The following is a 14,607-nucleotide window of genomic DNA, read 5'->3' as shown; positions in this document are numbered from 1 at the left end:
GAGAAATCAATTCAAATATATGCATCTAGGCCCTAGGGAATAAAAAAAATATGATTGGGTTTGAACTACATCAGAAAATAACATTCATAATATATATCACTGTGCCTAAATATACTAAAAAAAATAGTGCTAATTCTCTACGTTATTAATCTATGGGTACTCCACATTTGCTTTTTCTAAAAATTCATAGAATATTTAAGATATTTTTTGCTGAACATCTTCAGAGAATGCTTTTCACACCAGATTGTTAACAGCCAGAACCATTTTACAAAAAGGGAACATGAATTCCGTGTTGAAATATAAATTCTACTCTTTAAGAAATGTGAATTCTACGCTGATCCTTTTGGCTCCTAGAACTGATTTTAAAATGACAATGACGGGAAGCTACAATTTGTGTCTTCCATAGAAAGGCACCAAAAAAAAAGTCATAGATTTCCCTCTGTTCCAGATTAGGTAATAGATGTTATTGACATAATAAGAGAATATTGAGAGTATCTAATATTTTACCAATACTAAAATCTAGCCAAATGTAAACCTTGTTCTATTATTTCATTGGGATCCATCAGCCTTTAAAATCAAGAGAATATAATCTTGGCTAACGTGTAACTTTAAAAAAAAAAAAGTGATAATAACACATGATTTTTGAAAGGACCAAACAGCTATATCGTACAGAATTAAATTCAGGGCCTTCTGTGTTTAGTTTGACTGATCAGTTCAATCGCAATTGCAACAAGCTTGGAACAATATAAGATAGATAGATAGATAGATAGATAGATAGATAGATAGATAGATAGATAGATAGATAGATATGGAGGTAGGGAGGTAGCGGTAGAGGTAGAGACAGACAGACATACATACATACATACATATATAAATATAAATATAAATATAAATATAAATATAAATATAAATATAAATAAATATAAATATAAATATAAATATAAATATAAATATAAATATAAATATAAATATAAATATAAATATAAATATAAATGTAATATAAAACAGTTTAACAACCAGTGTGGCGATATAAGTTGCACGTTTCATATGTTGTAGAACAGCTCCTTTGCTTTCCCTTAAACATGCAATTTCCCCTAAATATGCAATCCCTAGACAAAATAGTCCAGATATAAGGAATTTTGATTTAAGTCAACTTTTATACCTGTGTGATTTGTCTTCCAGCAGAAAATTCTACAGATTTGTAAAAAGAAATAAGGCAAAGATTGCATTTTATTACACCTGTCAGTATAAAACTATTTCCCAGTGCCTCAAAAACTATTTAATTTTCTCGATAATTTTAGAGATCTTACTTAGAGTTGCCTTTTTTTTTCACAAATTACTAACAGTGCCATTTAATATTCAGTTAGATGTTCAGTTCATCTGAATTTTACAGGGTATAACAATGATTGTTTTGAAATATTTTTAAGAATAACAATTGCCAGAGTTGCCTTTTAATCAAATCCATTCAGCTTCTCTTAAACTGCTTAGAAAATTCTAAACCAATAACCACCGAATAAGAGCGGGAAGGTTACACATTTTGCAGCCGCCAAATGACACAGATTTGAAGACTTGCAGACTAGAAAGGCAGTGATCCTTGCAAGGCTCCAATATTTTATTCCTCCCATCCCTGATAATATGCCAGATCTGTGCTATAAAAAGAAGATCCTGGAGAGATATGGTCACTACATCGAAAGCTTACACTTTGTTGTTTGGTTCCTCAGTATCCTTAACTACCAATAACTCTCAACAATTGAGACCAAAATTTATGTTGCTAAGGGAGACATGAATAGAATAAGAATAGAATTAGAGTGGAGTGGAGTGGAGTGGAGTGGAGTGGAGTGGAGTAGAGTGGAGAGTAGATGGGTAGAGTAGAGATAGTAGATAGAGTAGAGTAGAGTAGAATAGGAATAAGAATAAGAATAAGAATAAGAATAAGAATAAGAATAAGAATAAGAATAGAATTAGAGTAGAATTAGAGTAGAAGAGAATAAGAATAGAATTAGAGTAGAGTAGAATAAGAATAAGAATAAGAACAAGAAAAGAAAAGAAAAGAAAAGAATAGAATAGAATAGAATAGAATAGAATAGAATAGAATAGAATAGAATAGAATAGAATAGAATAGAATAGAGGAATATAGAATAGAATAGAATAGAATAGAATAGAATAGAATAGAATAGAATAGAATAGAATAGAATAGAACAGAATAAGAACAGAACAGAACAGAACAGAACAGAATAGAATAGAATAGAATAACAGAGTTGGAAGGGACATTGGAGGTCTTCTAGTCCAACCCCCTGCCTTGGCAGGAAACCCTACACCACTTCAGACAAATGGTTATCCAACACCTTTCTAAAAAACTTCCGATGTTGGAGCATTGACAACTTCTGGAGACAAGTTGTTCCACTGATTGATTGTTCTAACTGTCAGGAAATTTCTCCTTAGTTCTAAGTTGCTTCTTGATTAATTTCCATCTGTTGCTTCTTGTCCTACTACACTGGCTAAGAGAATTTTGCTCCATTTTATGACCTTCCTGGTCACCATCGTTAAAGTGAATCACTGCGGTTGTTCAATTAGCAACGTGGTTGTTAAGTGGATCTGACTTCCCTATCGACTGTGCTGGCCAGAAGCTCGCAAAAGGGGATTGAACGGTCCCTAAACAAACTTTTGTAAATCACCTGAAACCGAATAATGAATGCCAAGTACTCATCGCTGCATACAATAATATTGCTTATAATAAAGTCACTCCAGAATCAGTGTTTTCACCATAGTTGTGATGCCAAATGTCTTGTTCTTCTAAGATGAGAGATAACTTTATAAATAAAAGATAGATAAATAATCAATATTTGTCTATTTTTAAAAGCCCGACTCCAATCTTGTAGTAAATCAACCATCTCCATTAAACCACTCCAGCTTTCATAGCCTTTGAATCTGGGTTTACTGATTGATTGATTAACTAATTAATCAATAGTGGTTAACACTGAAGATTGGAATGAAGGGAGAAACCATCAGAATAGGAAAATAAGACTCTGCGAAGTATTATGCTGTTGGAAAAGTAGAATTTCCATTTTTAAAAACAATGTTATTGGTTTATTAGCTCAATACCCCTGCTTCGCTATGAAACTATGTCGTCGGGCTTAGTTTTGGGGGAGGAAAATAAGGAGGAAAATTGTGCCTCTGCCTACCAGCATCCATTGGTATTCCTCTGGCTAGTGTCCTGTCAGTGTATGACAGACTGGAGGACTGTTGGAAACTGAAAGAGTATTTGCTGTGTGAACAAGGAGGAGACAGCAAGGAGCCTGGGTGTGGCTTAGATCAACTGTTCTGTACTAAAGCTGCTTGGTGCTGCGAAACTAAGACTGAAACTGAAACTCCTCTCCTCTGCTTGTGTTTTGCATTTGGAAGAGATTTCTTTTCAGGTGGGGAGGGGGAGTAGAACTCCTTAGCATCAGAGCATGTTAATAATAATAATACAGGAAATACTAATGCTCTGATGGTCATCAATCCTTTCTTAGTGAGCCCCTAGAAGCGAAGAGGAACATAGGTGCCAAATTTCAAGATTGTAGGCTTTACAGTTCTGGAGATTTTGTGATGATGCGTGAGTGGTATTTCACTTTTTATATATAGATATGTATATAGAAAGAGGGAAAAAATACAAAAGCAAATAGTAGGAAAAATAGGGAAGGGAGACGTGTGAAAAAAGAGAGACAGAAAAGAAAGGAAAGGTATTGACTTTCAACTCCCTTTGGTGCAGTAGAATAAAATAATAACATCAAACCTCAACTTTTTACTTTTACATAATAGTTTAAAAGGTCTAGTTTAAACCAGGGTCTCCCAGATCCTCAGCCAGCTTTGCTGGCTGAGGAATTCTGGGAGTTGAAGTCCACAAGTCTTAAAGTTGCCAAGGTTGGAGACCCCTGGTTTAAACTTTCTATAACAACAAACCTATCTCATTGGTAAAACCCAAAATCAAAGGTTCATTTTTCCCCCCCACCCTGAGCACAAAGTCCAGAAACAGTTTCCAAGTAGAAAGAAAAGTATTTGTGGGTGGGTGTTTTTTTCCTTGATCAAAGGCGTCCATTGAGCCATCTTCAATTCGGTAGAATTTCCGTGAATAGCGAATGCACTTTTAAAGAACGTGCTTTTGAGTTGATCTCAATCTCTTTAAAAAGCCTTTTTGTTTTGTTTTTGTTTTAAGTTACCTTGAAAATGACAGGCCAATGTTTTATCTGTCTGTCTATTGACAGATAGACAGTCATGTTCCAGCATCAGGTGACTTGTCACAGAAGGCATTTCCATAAATATTGTGCAGCTGCCGAGATGTTAAATGTTGTTGGGGGGGTGTGCTGTTGTTTGTGTTTTTTTGTCACCTGCTTTCCCACTTGGAGCGAAGAGGAATGCCGAGGCTAATAAATAAATCAGCAGAAATGCAAGGCGACACAGAATGGAAGACAACCCTGCCTAAGCCAAGAATAATGGTCTTGGGATGACTTGGGGCATGGCACTAAGTCAACACAGTCAAATAAGCAAGAAATGTCCCTTTAATACGTCCAACTTTGCCCCCAATGTCCGGGTTACCTTCGACTGGAGAAAAACTTACTCAGGAAACAGCCTTTAAATGGAGGAAATTCAATCTGAAAACAAAGTACTCACAAATTGTAAATAAAAATCCACACAAACCATGCTGCAGTAATTAACTGGACAGGGCAAGAGAAGGAATTGCACACTTGATAGCCCAGCAAAACACACACAGCTTGGAAGTCACCAGGAACCCAGATAAGCCTCGATGATACCAGATAATTCACTATTTGCTCCCAACAACGTTGCTGTATGCAGCTTCCCTTTTGAAACACTGTGTTCCCAGCTACAGCTAATGAAGGGAATCAGGGCCCTTTCCTCCCCCGTAAGCCACCCAACCCACATTGCTCCCTTCTCCATTCTTCCCTGCATGCCCTAGGATGAAGAAGGGGTGGGCCTGGGTCTTCCTCTGAATTCCCTCTCCCTTGCTCTACCTCTCCCCTGCTCTGCCCAGCTGGACTTTGCCCTTCCCCAGTTTCCTCCCCAGCCAACTAAGTCACACTCCCACTCCCTGTTCAGCCTCCCCCTACGAAACAGATTCCACAGGGGCATGACAGGTCTGATGGAATTTGGAAGAGGAAGAACCTGCGTTGGGGAGGGAAATCCCACCAGCCAGATGGAAAGCAAAATATACTTTGCCATCTACTTATGACCACAATCGAGCCCAACATTCCTTTTGCTAAGTGAGACATTTGTTAAGTGAGTTTTGGCCCATTTTACAACTTTTCTTGCCACCGTTGTTATGTGAATCACTGCAGTTGTTAAATCAGTAAACACGGTCGTTAAATGAGTCTGGCTTCCCCATGGACTGAGGTCGCCAAAGGGGATCACATGACCCCAGGACACTGCAACTGTCATAAATACGAGTCAATTGCCAAGGGGCTGAATTTTGACCACGTGGCCATGGGGGCGCTGTAGTGGTCATAGGTGTGAAAACAGCCCTAAGTCGCTCTTTTTCAATGCCATTGTAACTTTGGTCACTAAATGAATTGTTGTAAGTTGAGGACTAACTGAATGTCAAATGGAGAAAATCAGGGTCCAATGCAAGGAAGCAAAACAGCGCCTAAAGGCGGTCGAACCACGATGGAGAATTGAGCAAGGCCACAGCATAAAGGAGGAACGAGGGTAGAAGATGGGGGATGGAGAATCAAAAGCCCCTCTCCTCTACAAAGGGAAGGAAGAAGGGGAGAAAACTCATATGCTAAAGATAATTGTCTTTGTTCCGAGTTCATAAACCGCAGAATGATACCGTGTTTCCCCAAAAATACGACCTACCCTGAAAATAAGTCCTAGCTTGATTTTTACATGTGTACTCAATATAAGCCTGATCCCAAAATAAGCCCTAATTAAGATCCCACCCACTCCAGAGTGGTCGAGTAAAAATTAAGCTAGGATGGAGATGGAGGGGGTTGGAGCTGCCCCTACTACTTCCCTTTGGACAGTTGTAGCCAGGCCTGCCACACCCTGACACCTGCCTTGCCGGTCCATTTCTTCTGCAGCCGGCAAAGCTGGCAAGGCTTTCCTGAAGGCCTCTGGAGCTGAGAACAAAGCTCAGGATCGATCCAAAGCTCTTTTATCGGCTGCAGAGGCCCTCAGTAAAGCCTTGCCAGCTGCAGAAAAAGAAGTTCCTGAAGGCCTTTGACAGTGAAAAGAGACCAGGGGGTGATGCAGGCAAGTGAGGTTAGTCAGTGGATGACATCCCCTGAAAATAAAACCTGGTGCCTTTTTTGGTGGCAAAAAAATTGTAAGACAGGGTCTTATTTTGGGGAAAACATGGTAGCAAACTCAGCTTTGGAATATCCAAGGACTTTGATGTCCTTTCAGGACAACTTAAGAATCACAGAGGAGAGTCAAATGAATTGGCACTGGAGGCTGGGGTTAGGAACCGTAGGATATTGAATTTAAGGATGCGTCCATTTCACACCAAGCGTTTTCTATCCTGCCCTTCTGCCCCCCAATGTCTCCTACAGTACAAAACAACACAACAAGGCAAAATGCACAACAGCCAACTCTAATTTTGCAAGCTGAGATGGCCCCCAGAAGGAAAAATGGGATGGAGAGAGAGAGAGAGAGAGAGAGAGAGAACAGCAAGCTCAAGAAAAAACAGGACTGCTCTGGCCAGCCTGGAGATCATAATTCTTCCAAAAGGGATCAATATTTATATGCATCCGTTGGACTCCAGCCAGTTTATAAAGTGGAATCTTTTTGTGTCTGCTTGCTTGTTCTGCAGCTTCCGGAAATGATTGTTGTCTGGCTGGCCTTTGAAACTATAAGACCAGGGGTGGGGTATGAACATTTTAGCAACCGGTTCTTTGCCCGGTTGCTGGGTGGGCATGGCTTAGTCGGCCTCCTGCACCACGGCGGGAGGGGTTGTTTTTGCCCTCCCTGGGCTCTGGAGGCAAAAATAGCCTCCCCGGGCTCCAGAGGCTCTCTGGAGGCTGGAAACGGGCCCGTTTCTGGTCCTCCAGAGCCTATGGAAGGCCCGTTTGTCACCCTCCCCAAGCCTCCATGCACTTCCCTGGGATCCAAAACGGCCCGTGAGGAGACTCCTGGAAGGGGTGGGGCAGGGTGGGTGAGGCCCGCCAGTCATCGGAACTACCGGTTCAGCGAAGCAGATGTAAAATTAGCATCCGGCTTGCCTGAATCGGTGCGGACCGGTTGTCAACTCATAAAATATTTCTATGGTCTTTTCAGAGTTGCCAACAGAAAAGGAGGGGGGAGCAGTGCGGGAGCTTGGAAACCGAAAGCGCATTCCACAAAGGTTTTCAAAGATAGTAACTAGGTGACTGAAGTTTCTGCTGTGCAAAATTCTAACTGGAGAGCATGATTGATGACTCTGGGCTATGGAGGTGTCCCATTGGAGAATATGAATTATGATACACCCAGGGGGTAGGGGTGGGGAAACCAGGGTCAAGGGTGACAAGGAATGATGTGCCTCAGAGTCGCCTACATCCAGGCAGTGCTGGCATGTTTACTCCTAATAAATCTTCTTTTAAGTTTTGGAAGTTCGGCTCAAGACTCATGATTTAAATGGGGGTAACCACCGGAATTCTGATAGCTAGCCAACTCTGACCCTGACACCAGTAGCAGTCCACCCCTGTATAAGATCGACGGAGTACTTGGATGGAACACCACCAGGAAAACCCCACAGATGTGGACGATTGAACGAGGCGACCGGAAATAAATTCCCGAGGGCTGCAAAGAAATCTTGGAGGGGGCTGTATCCTTGAAGACATTTCTTCAGAAAGATATTCTTAGATGCACACCGATGGAGCAGAAAATTCCAGTAGGTGGTTTTCCATTAATTTTGTAGGATGTGGCTGAAAGAGGGACAAAAGAACTCCAGAACAAGGATGACCATTTAGGTGGAATTTTCAGAGGTGAGATGATCAGAATGCCAAGGCAATTGAGTTCCTTTTACTTTGTTTCTTTACCCCCCATCTTCCCCCCCTCTCTCTTTCTCTCTTTTTTTTTTCTTTTTCCTTTTGGAGGTCACGGAGGGGAGGGGTGGAAATCCCTTGCAACTTCAGGCCAATCGTGTTCTTCTTCCTAATTCCAACAAGAGGCAGAGATCATTCCTGTAGTATCTGCCCTGAGGGAGGGGTACCTCATGGTGCCAAAAGCTCATCAAGGCGTCATTCAGGTTGGCATTCCATAATGAAAACAGGTGATGTGTCAATGTCATTCACGGGGTTAATCTTTCTCTTCCCTCATCTCGAGCTTGCCAAGATGAGGTAGGTTTTTTCCTTGAGCCTTAGTTCTCACAGAGCTCAACAGAACACTTTCCCTATAGCTGCAATCTCCTCTCCCCTCTCCCTCTCCAAACCTCGCTCCTCTCTCTCTCTCTCCCAACCTCTCTCTGTCCCTCTCCCTCCCTCCAACCTCCCTGCCTCCCTTTCTCCCAACCCCTCCCTGTCTCCCTCCCTCTCTCTCCTCTCCTCTCTCTGCCCTTTCGTCTCTCTCCAGTCGTCTCTCCCTCCTTTCCTCCCAACCCCTCTGTGTCTCCCTTGCTCTCTGTCCCTCTCCCTTTCTCCCTCCCTCTCCCTCTCTGTCCCTCTCTCCCTCCCAACCTCCCCTCTCTCTCTCCCTCTCCTCCTCTAACCTCCTGCCTCCCTCTCTCCCAACCCCTCCCTGTCTCCCTCTCTCTCTCCCTTGCTCTCTCTCCCTCCCTCTCTCCTCGCTTCTCCCTCTCTCTCTCCAGTCGTCTCTCCCTCCTTTCCTCCCAACCCCTCTCTGTGTCTCCCTTGGTCTCTGTCCCTCTCCCTCCCAACCTCCCTCTCTCTCCCCTCTCCCTCCCTCCAACCTCCCTGCCTCCCTTTCTCCCAACCCTCCCTGTCTCCCTCCCTCTCTCTCCCTCCCTCTCTCTGCCCTTCTCTCCTCTCCAGTCGCCCTCCCTCCTTTCCTCCCAACCCCTCTGTGTCTCCCTTGCTCTCTGTCCTCTCCCTTTCTCCCTCTCCCTCTGTCCCTCTCTCCTCCCAACCTCCCCTCTCTCTCTCCCTCTCCCTCCCTCTAACCTCCCTGCCTCCCTCTCCCCAACCCCTCCCTGTCTCCCTCGCTCTCTCCCTTGCTCTCTCTCCTCCCTCTCCTCGCTCTCTCTCCTTCGCTCTCTCCAGTCGTCTCTCCTCCTCTCCCAACCCCTCTCTCTGTGTCTCCTTGGTCTCTGTCCCTCTCCCTCCCAACCTCCCCTCTCTCCCCCTCTCCCTCCCTCTAACCTCCCTGCCTCCCTCTCTCCCAACCCCTCCCTGTCTCCTTCGCTCTCTCTCCCTCGCTCTCTCTCCCTTGCTCTCTCTCCCTCCCTCTCTCCCTCGCTCTCTCTGCCCTTCGTCTCTCTCAGTCGTCTCTCCCTCTTTTCCTCCCAACCCCTCTCTCTGTGTCTCCCTTGCTCTCTGTCCCTCTCCCTTTCTCCTCCCTCCCTCCCTCCCTCCCTCTCTGTCCCTCTGTCCCTCCCAACCTCCCCTCTCCCTCTCCCTCTCTCTCCCCTTCCCAACCTCTCTCTCTCCCAACCTCCCTCCCTCTCTCTCCCTCTCCTTCCTTCCTAACCCCCTCTATGTGTGCCTCTTTCTCCACCCTCTTTCTCTTCCCCTCTTCTTCTCTCACTTTTTCTCTTTCTCTCTCTCTCTCTCTCTTCTCTCCCTCCCAACCCCCCCATCTCTGTCTCTTTCTCCCCCCCTTCTTTCTCTCTCACCTTTTCTCTTTCTTTCTCTCCCCTCCCCACTGAAATAGGCCCAGATGGCGTCTGTTTACTTTGTAGTTCATGAGAAGGGACGGAAGTGATAAAATATTAACAATTTTTCCATACTTCTAGCCTCACCTTGCTTTCATCTTCAGCGAAGCCTCCACTCATCTGAAGCCATTCAACCCTCAAACTCACTCTAGTCTAAACCTTATAAAAGATTATTTTTGGGAAATTGGAGGTTGTTCGCCTTAACCAAGGCCAAAATTAAAGATCAAATCCATTCGTCGATGTCCTACGTTCTACCACCGTGTGCTGTAAAAACCTGGAAATACTTTTCCCACCCCTCGGATTTCCTTGTTCCCGATGCAAAATAAAAGCAAGCAAATTCACTCATCCTTTCTTTAGACACCTCCTTAACTGCTGGAGAACTGAGCTCATAATTTACACCACCCTCTGTGGAACTAGCATATCAACCAGGATCGAGCCCACATCACATCCAAGGGAAGAGTTCCTACTTGAGACTTTAAAAAGACTGCTGTAGGGTAACCACATTGAAATAGGCAGGTGAATCTGCTTCCTTGAAATAAGAATATCAGAAGAAACACACCTTTCTTCCCCCCCCACCACGAGAGAAAAAGCTAACCGTCTTCAAGGCGAATTGATAGTTCAACTCTCAAATTTCAAAGGCATTCATGCTTTTATCTAGGACTTAGTTTCCCCCTCCCCAAATCTTTAATAGAATTCTTTCTTGGCCAAGTGTGATTGGACACACAAGGAATTTGTCTTGGTGCAAATGCTCTCAGTGTATATAAAAGAAAAGATACATTTGTCAAGAGTCAAGAATCATAAGGTACAACACTTAATAATAATCTTAGGGTACAATAAGAAAATAGAATAGAAAATAGAACAGAACAGAACAGAACAGAATAGAATAGAATTCTTTTATTGGCCAAGGGTGATTGGGCACACAAGGAATTTGTCTTTGGTGCAAATGCTCTCAGTGTCCATAAAAGAAAAGATACATTTGTCAAGAGTCATACAATCACAAGTGTTTAAAGAACAACAACAGTGTTTGCATTGATTCATTTCTACAACAACAACAACATCACACTAACCAAGGAAGCTCTGGAGGAATCTTTCCTTTGTCGCCACACACAATTGACCCAAATTAAGATGTGCATTGGGCACAGTGCTAAGGGGTTATAATGCATTTAGCTCTTTTTCTACCCACCCAAATTCCCAAATTGGATTTATTTTTTTTCCGAAAAGGAAGCACCAAGGAAAACGATAACCAAGTTCAAACCCAGCAAATTGAAAATTACACTTTCGGAGACTGTGCTCCAAATCCTTCCCTCTAGACTGAATTTTTTGAATTTCTGGAGACCGGGACAATCTCTCGGTTTAATCAGTGCTGTTCTTTTTGCTACCTGGGGAGAAAGCTATTCATTTTAGTGTTGCAAAGATCCACCCTAATGGTGGGTTCTAATGAACAAAATTCCCAAAAGTTTTTCTGGGAAGAAAATTGGAGCTTCTTGAAAACATGGCTCTGAGCCCAGGTTTAGACTGGAGGGGTTAAAGCCCCTTCTGAATGTGTGTGTGTGTGTGTGTGTGTGTGTGTGTGTTGTGGTTGCCCAGTTTTGAGGTCTTTTTGCTCTTTTCTGTTTACTGTTACATTGTTTTATTGTTATTATTGTTTGGGGGGGGGTTTTTTGCTTTCTGTTTTTACTTAGGGAACTGTCCAGCGTGGATGGCAGGAAGGCTCTGTAGAAATCTAATCATTAATAATAAAGCTTTGCTGTTCAAAAGCCTGCAAGAAACTTTTTTTAAAAAACTAACCAGGGAAGTGGAGCAAACACCCTCTAAGAGAAACTTCCTATTTGACTTTTCCAACTCCTGGGACATCTTTTAACGAGCAGTTTCTCGTCATAAAGCAAGCCCTGTCCATCTGCCGGGAGGGAGGGAAGGAAGGAAGGAAGATAGGAAGGGAGGGAGGAAGGGAGGAAGGAAAAGAAAGGGAAGGAAGGAACGAGAGAGGAAGGTATAAAAGGGGAAGGAAAAGGGAGGGGGAGATCAAAAGAAAGAGGGAGGGAGGGAAGGGAGGAAGGGAGGATGGATGGAAAGAAGGAAAGAAAGGAAGGAAGGAAGGAAGGAAGGAAGGAAGGAAGGAAGGAAGGAAGGAAGGGAAAAGAGAGGGAGGGAGGGAGGAAGGAAAGAAGAAAGGGAAAGAAGGAAGGAAGAGAAAGAGGGAAGGAGGGAAGGAAGAAGAAAGGGAAGGAGGGAAGGAAGAAGAAAGGGAAGGAAGGAAGGAAGGAGAGAGGGAGGTATAGAAAGGGGAGAGAAAAGGGAGGGAGAGATCAAAAGAAAGATGGAAAGAGGAAGAAAGGGAGGGAGGGAGGGAAGGGAGAAGGAAGGATGGATGGAAAGAAGGAAGGTGAGAGGGAGGAAGGGTTGGAAAGAGAAGGAAGGAAAAGGGAGGGAGAGGACAAAAGAAAGAAGGCAGGAAAGAAGGAATGAAAAAGAGGGAGGGAAGGAAGGAAAAAAGAGAACAAATGGAAGGACAGAAGGAAGGAAGAAAAAGAGAGGGAGGGAGGGAAGAAAGAGAAAGAAAGAAGGAAGGGAAGGAAAGGGAGGGAGAGAAGGAAAAGGAAAGAAATGGAGGGAAGGAAGGAATGAAAAAGATAGGGAGAGAAGGAAGAGAAAGAAGGAAGGAAAGAAAAGAAAGGGAGGGAAGGAAGGAAGGAAAGAAATGGAAGGAAGGAAGGAAGGAAGAAAAAGACAGGGAGAGAAGGAAGGAAGAGAAAGGAAGGAAGGAAAGAAATGGAGAGAAGGAAGGAAGAGAAAGAAGAAAAGCAAGGCAGCTACTCACGATAGAAGATGTACTCGGTGTAGCTGCTCCAGACCTTGTCCTCCCGGTACTGGTTGACGGCGGCGGCGGCGGCGGAGGAGTTGCAGGCCACCATGTGGAAGCCGGCCTCGGCGAGGCGGTCGAAGGCCTGCTCCAGGTAGGTGTACTTCAGGTAGAAGCGGGAGGTGTACTTCTCGGGCGGGCGGTCCGGGTCGCGGCTCTCGTTCAGCGTCTCGCCGAAGATCTCCTTGGCCAGGGCGATGCGGCCGCACACCAGGATGCGGGCCACCCGTCGGAACTTGGCGTCCGCCTGGTTGTCGCGCCCCGCCGCCGAGGAGCCCCGGTAGCCGACGGTGAGGAAGCCCGCCCGCCTCTCGCCGGCCCGGACGGCCCCCGACGACGACGGAGGCGGAGGCGGCCCCAGGTGCTCGGCGCTGCCGGGCGAGGCGCTTCCCTCCAGGTCGCTCTGGCAGCCTTCGTCGTTGAGCGAGCCCTGCTTGGGCACTCGGGGCGAGAGCAGCTGGGCCAGCTCGGCCAGCTGGAAGTGCTCGGCCTCGCGGAGCAGCCGCTCCTTCTCCGGGAAGTGCTCGGGCAGCGCCAGCTGCTTGTCCCGCAGGTAATCCAGCACGTACCTGAAGAGGAAGCCGTCGCGGTCGAGGAAGAAGCGGGCGCGGCTGTCGCGGGCAGGTCCCGCCGGGGTCGCCGCCGCGGCTGCTCCGGCCCGGGAGAAACATCTGGGCCAAGGTGCTCTCCGGGACGCTCAGCAAGGTGGAGTGCCGCGTCACGTACACCTGCCCGCCCACGTTCAGCTCCACCACCTCGGGGAAGGCGCAGGCCGAGGCCGCCGCGGGCGGGCAGCAGCCGGAGACCATGTCGCTGATGGGGAGGATGGTGGTTGGGGTAGGGGTCGCGCCGGGGCCGCCGCCGCCCTCTTTCAGAGCCATGCCGGGAGCTTGCCCCAGCCCGGCCGCCAGGAGTCCCCCGTTCCCCCTGGCGTCTTCGCGCACCCTCGATCCACGAGCGATTCCCTCCGCCGCCGCCACGCGCGGAAAAGGCTTTCGGGGGCTCCGATCCGGGTCTTTAGGCGGCGTCCTGAGGCGGTTTCTCCCGAACCTTTGGGGTTCTTAAACTCCCCCCCTCCCCTCGACGATGAGGCTAAGGGTGGCGGGCTCCTAACGGGCCGGGACCCCCAATCCGAAAGTCTTCTCCCCAACCTCTGGGGTCCTCAGCCCTTCGGCGATGAGGCTAAGGGTGGCGGGCTCCTAACCGGCCGGGACCGCCCCGAACCTCTGGGGTCCCCCGGCAGCTCCTCTCTGCGATGTGGCTACGGGTGGGGGCTCCTAACTGGCCGGCACCCCCCCCGAAAGTCTTTTCCTGAACCTTTGGGGTCCTCAACCCCCGGCTGTACAGCTAAGGGTAGGGGGCTCCTAACAAGTTGGGACCCCCTTAGAAAGTCTTCTCCCGAACCTCTGGGGTCCTCCCACCCCGGCAGCTCCTCTCGGCTATGCAGCTACGAGGGGGGCTCCTAACCGGCCGGGACCGCCCCGAACCTCTAGGGTCCCCCGGCAGCTCCTCTCGGCGATGTGGCTAGGGGGGCTCCTAACCGGCCCGGACGTCCCCACACCAGAAATTCTTCTCTCGAACCTGTGGGATTCCCGCCGGCAGCTTCCCTCGGCGATGCAGCTAAGGCGGGGGGCTCCCTTGCAGGAAGGGGCGTCTCCTTCTCTCCGCGGGGCGCGCCGCCGCCGCCGCCTCTCGGTAGACCCCTCTGGAGGGGGAGAATCTTCTTCCCCGGTGGGACGCCCCTCCAACGGAGGATCCGGGGAGGGGGGCGCCCGCTTGAAGGTTGAGCTTCAGCGCTGCTTGCGCGGCAGGGCCGGGGGTCGTCCCGCGCGGGGAGGAGGAGGGGGGACACTTTCAGGCTCCGCAAGCCCCTCGCCCGCCTCTGCCTGTGGTCCCCGCCGGCCGCTTCCTCCAGCTCGCCCCGCCGCAGCAGCCGGGCTGACGTCAA

At 47.0% G+C, this 14,607-nt stretch overlaps 1 protein-coding gene across 1 annotated transcript in view; it reads right to left on the bottom strand.

Moving 5' to 3' along the window:
* The window catches only part of KCTD8 (potassium channel tetramerization domain containing 8), a 46,385-nt gene extending 32,458 nt beyond the window's left edge, over positions 1–13,927 (bottom strand). The window contains 2 exon segments of the mRNA XM_087963485.1: positions 12,618–13,276; positions 13,278–13,927. Coding sequence (XP_087819611.1) covers positions 12,618–13,276; positions 13,278–13,540 — 922 coding nt within the window. The 5' untranslated portion in view covers positions 13,541–13,927.
* Between the last annotated feature and the right edge of the window lie 680 nt (positions 13,928–14,607).

This window comes from Notechis scutatus, chromosome 4 (genome assembly GCF_049901735.1).
Source record: "Notechis scutatus isolate UNSWTSFEM ecotype Mainland chromosome 4, rNotScu1.2, whole genome shotgun sequence".
In the NCBI taxonomy this organism is placed as follows: domain Eukaryota; kingdom Metazoa; phylum Chordata; class Lepidosauria; order Squamata; family Elapidae; genus Notechis; species Notechis scutatus.
This window is presented reverse-complemented; position numbering and strand designations above follow the sequence as displayed.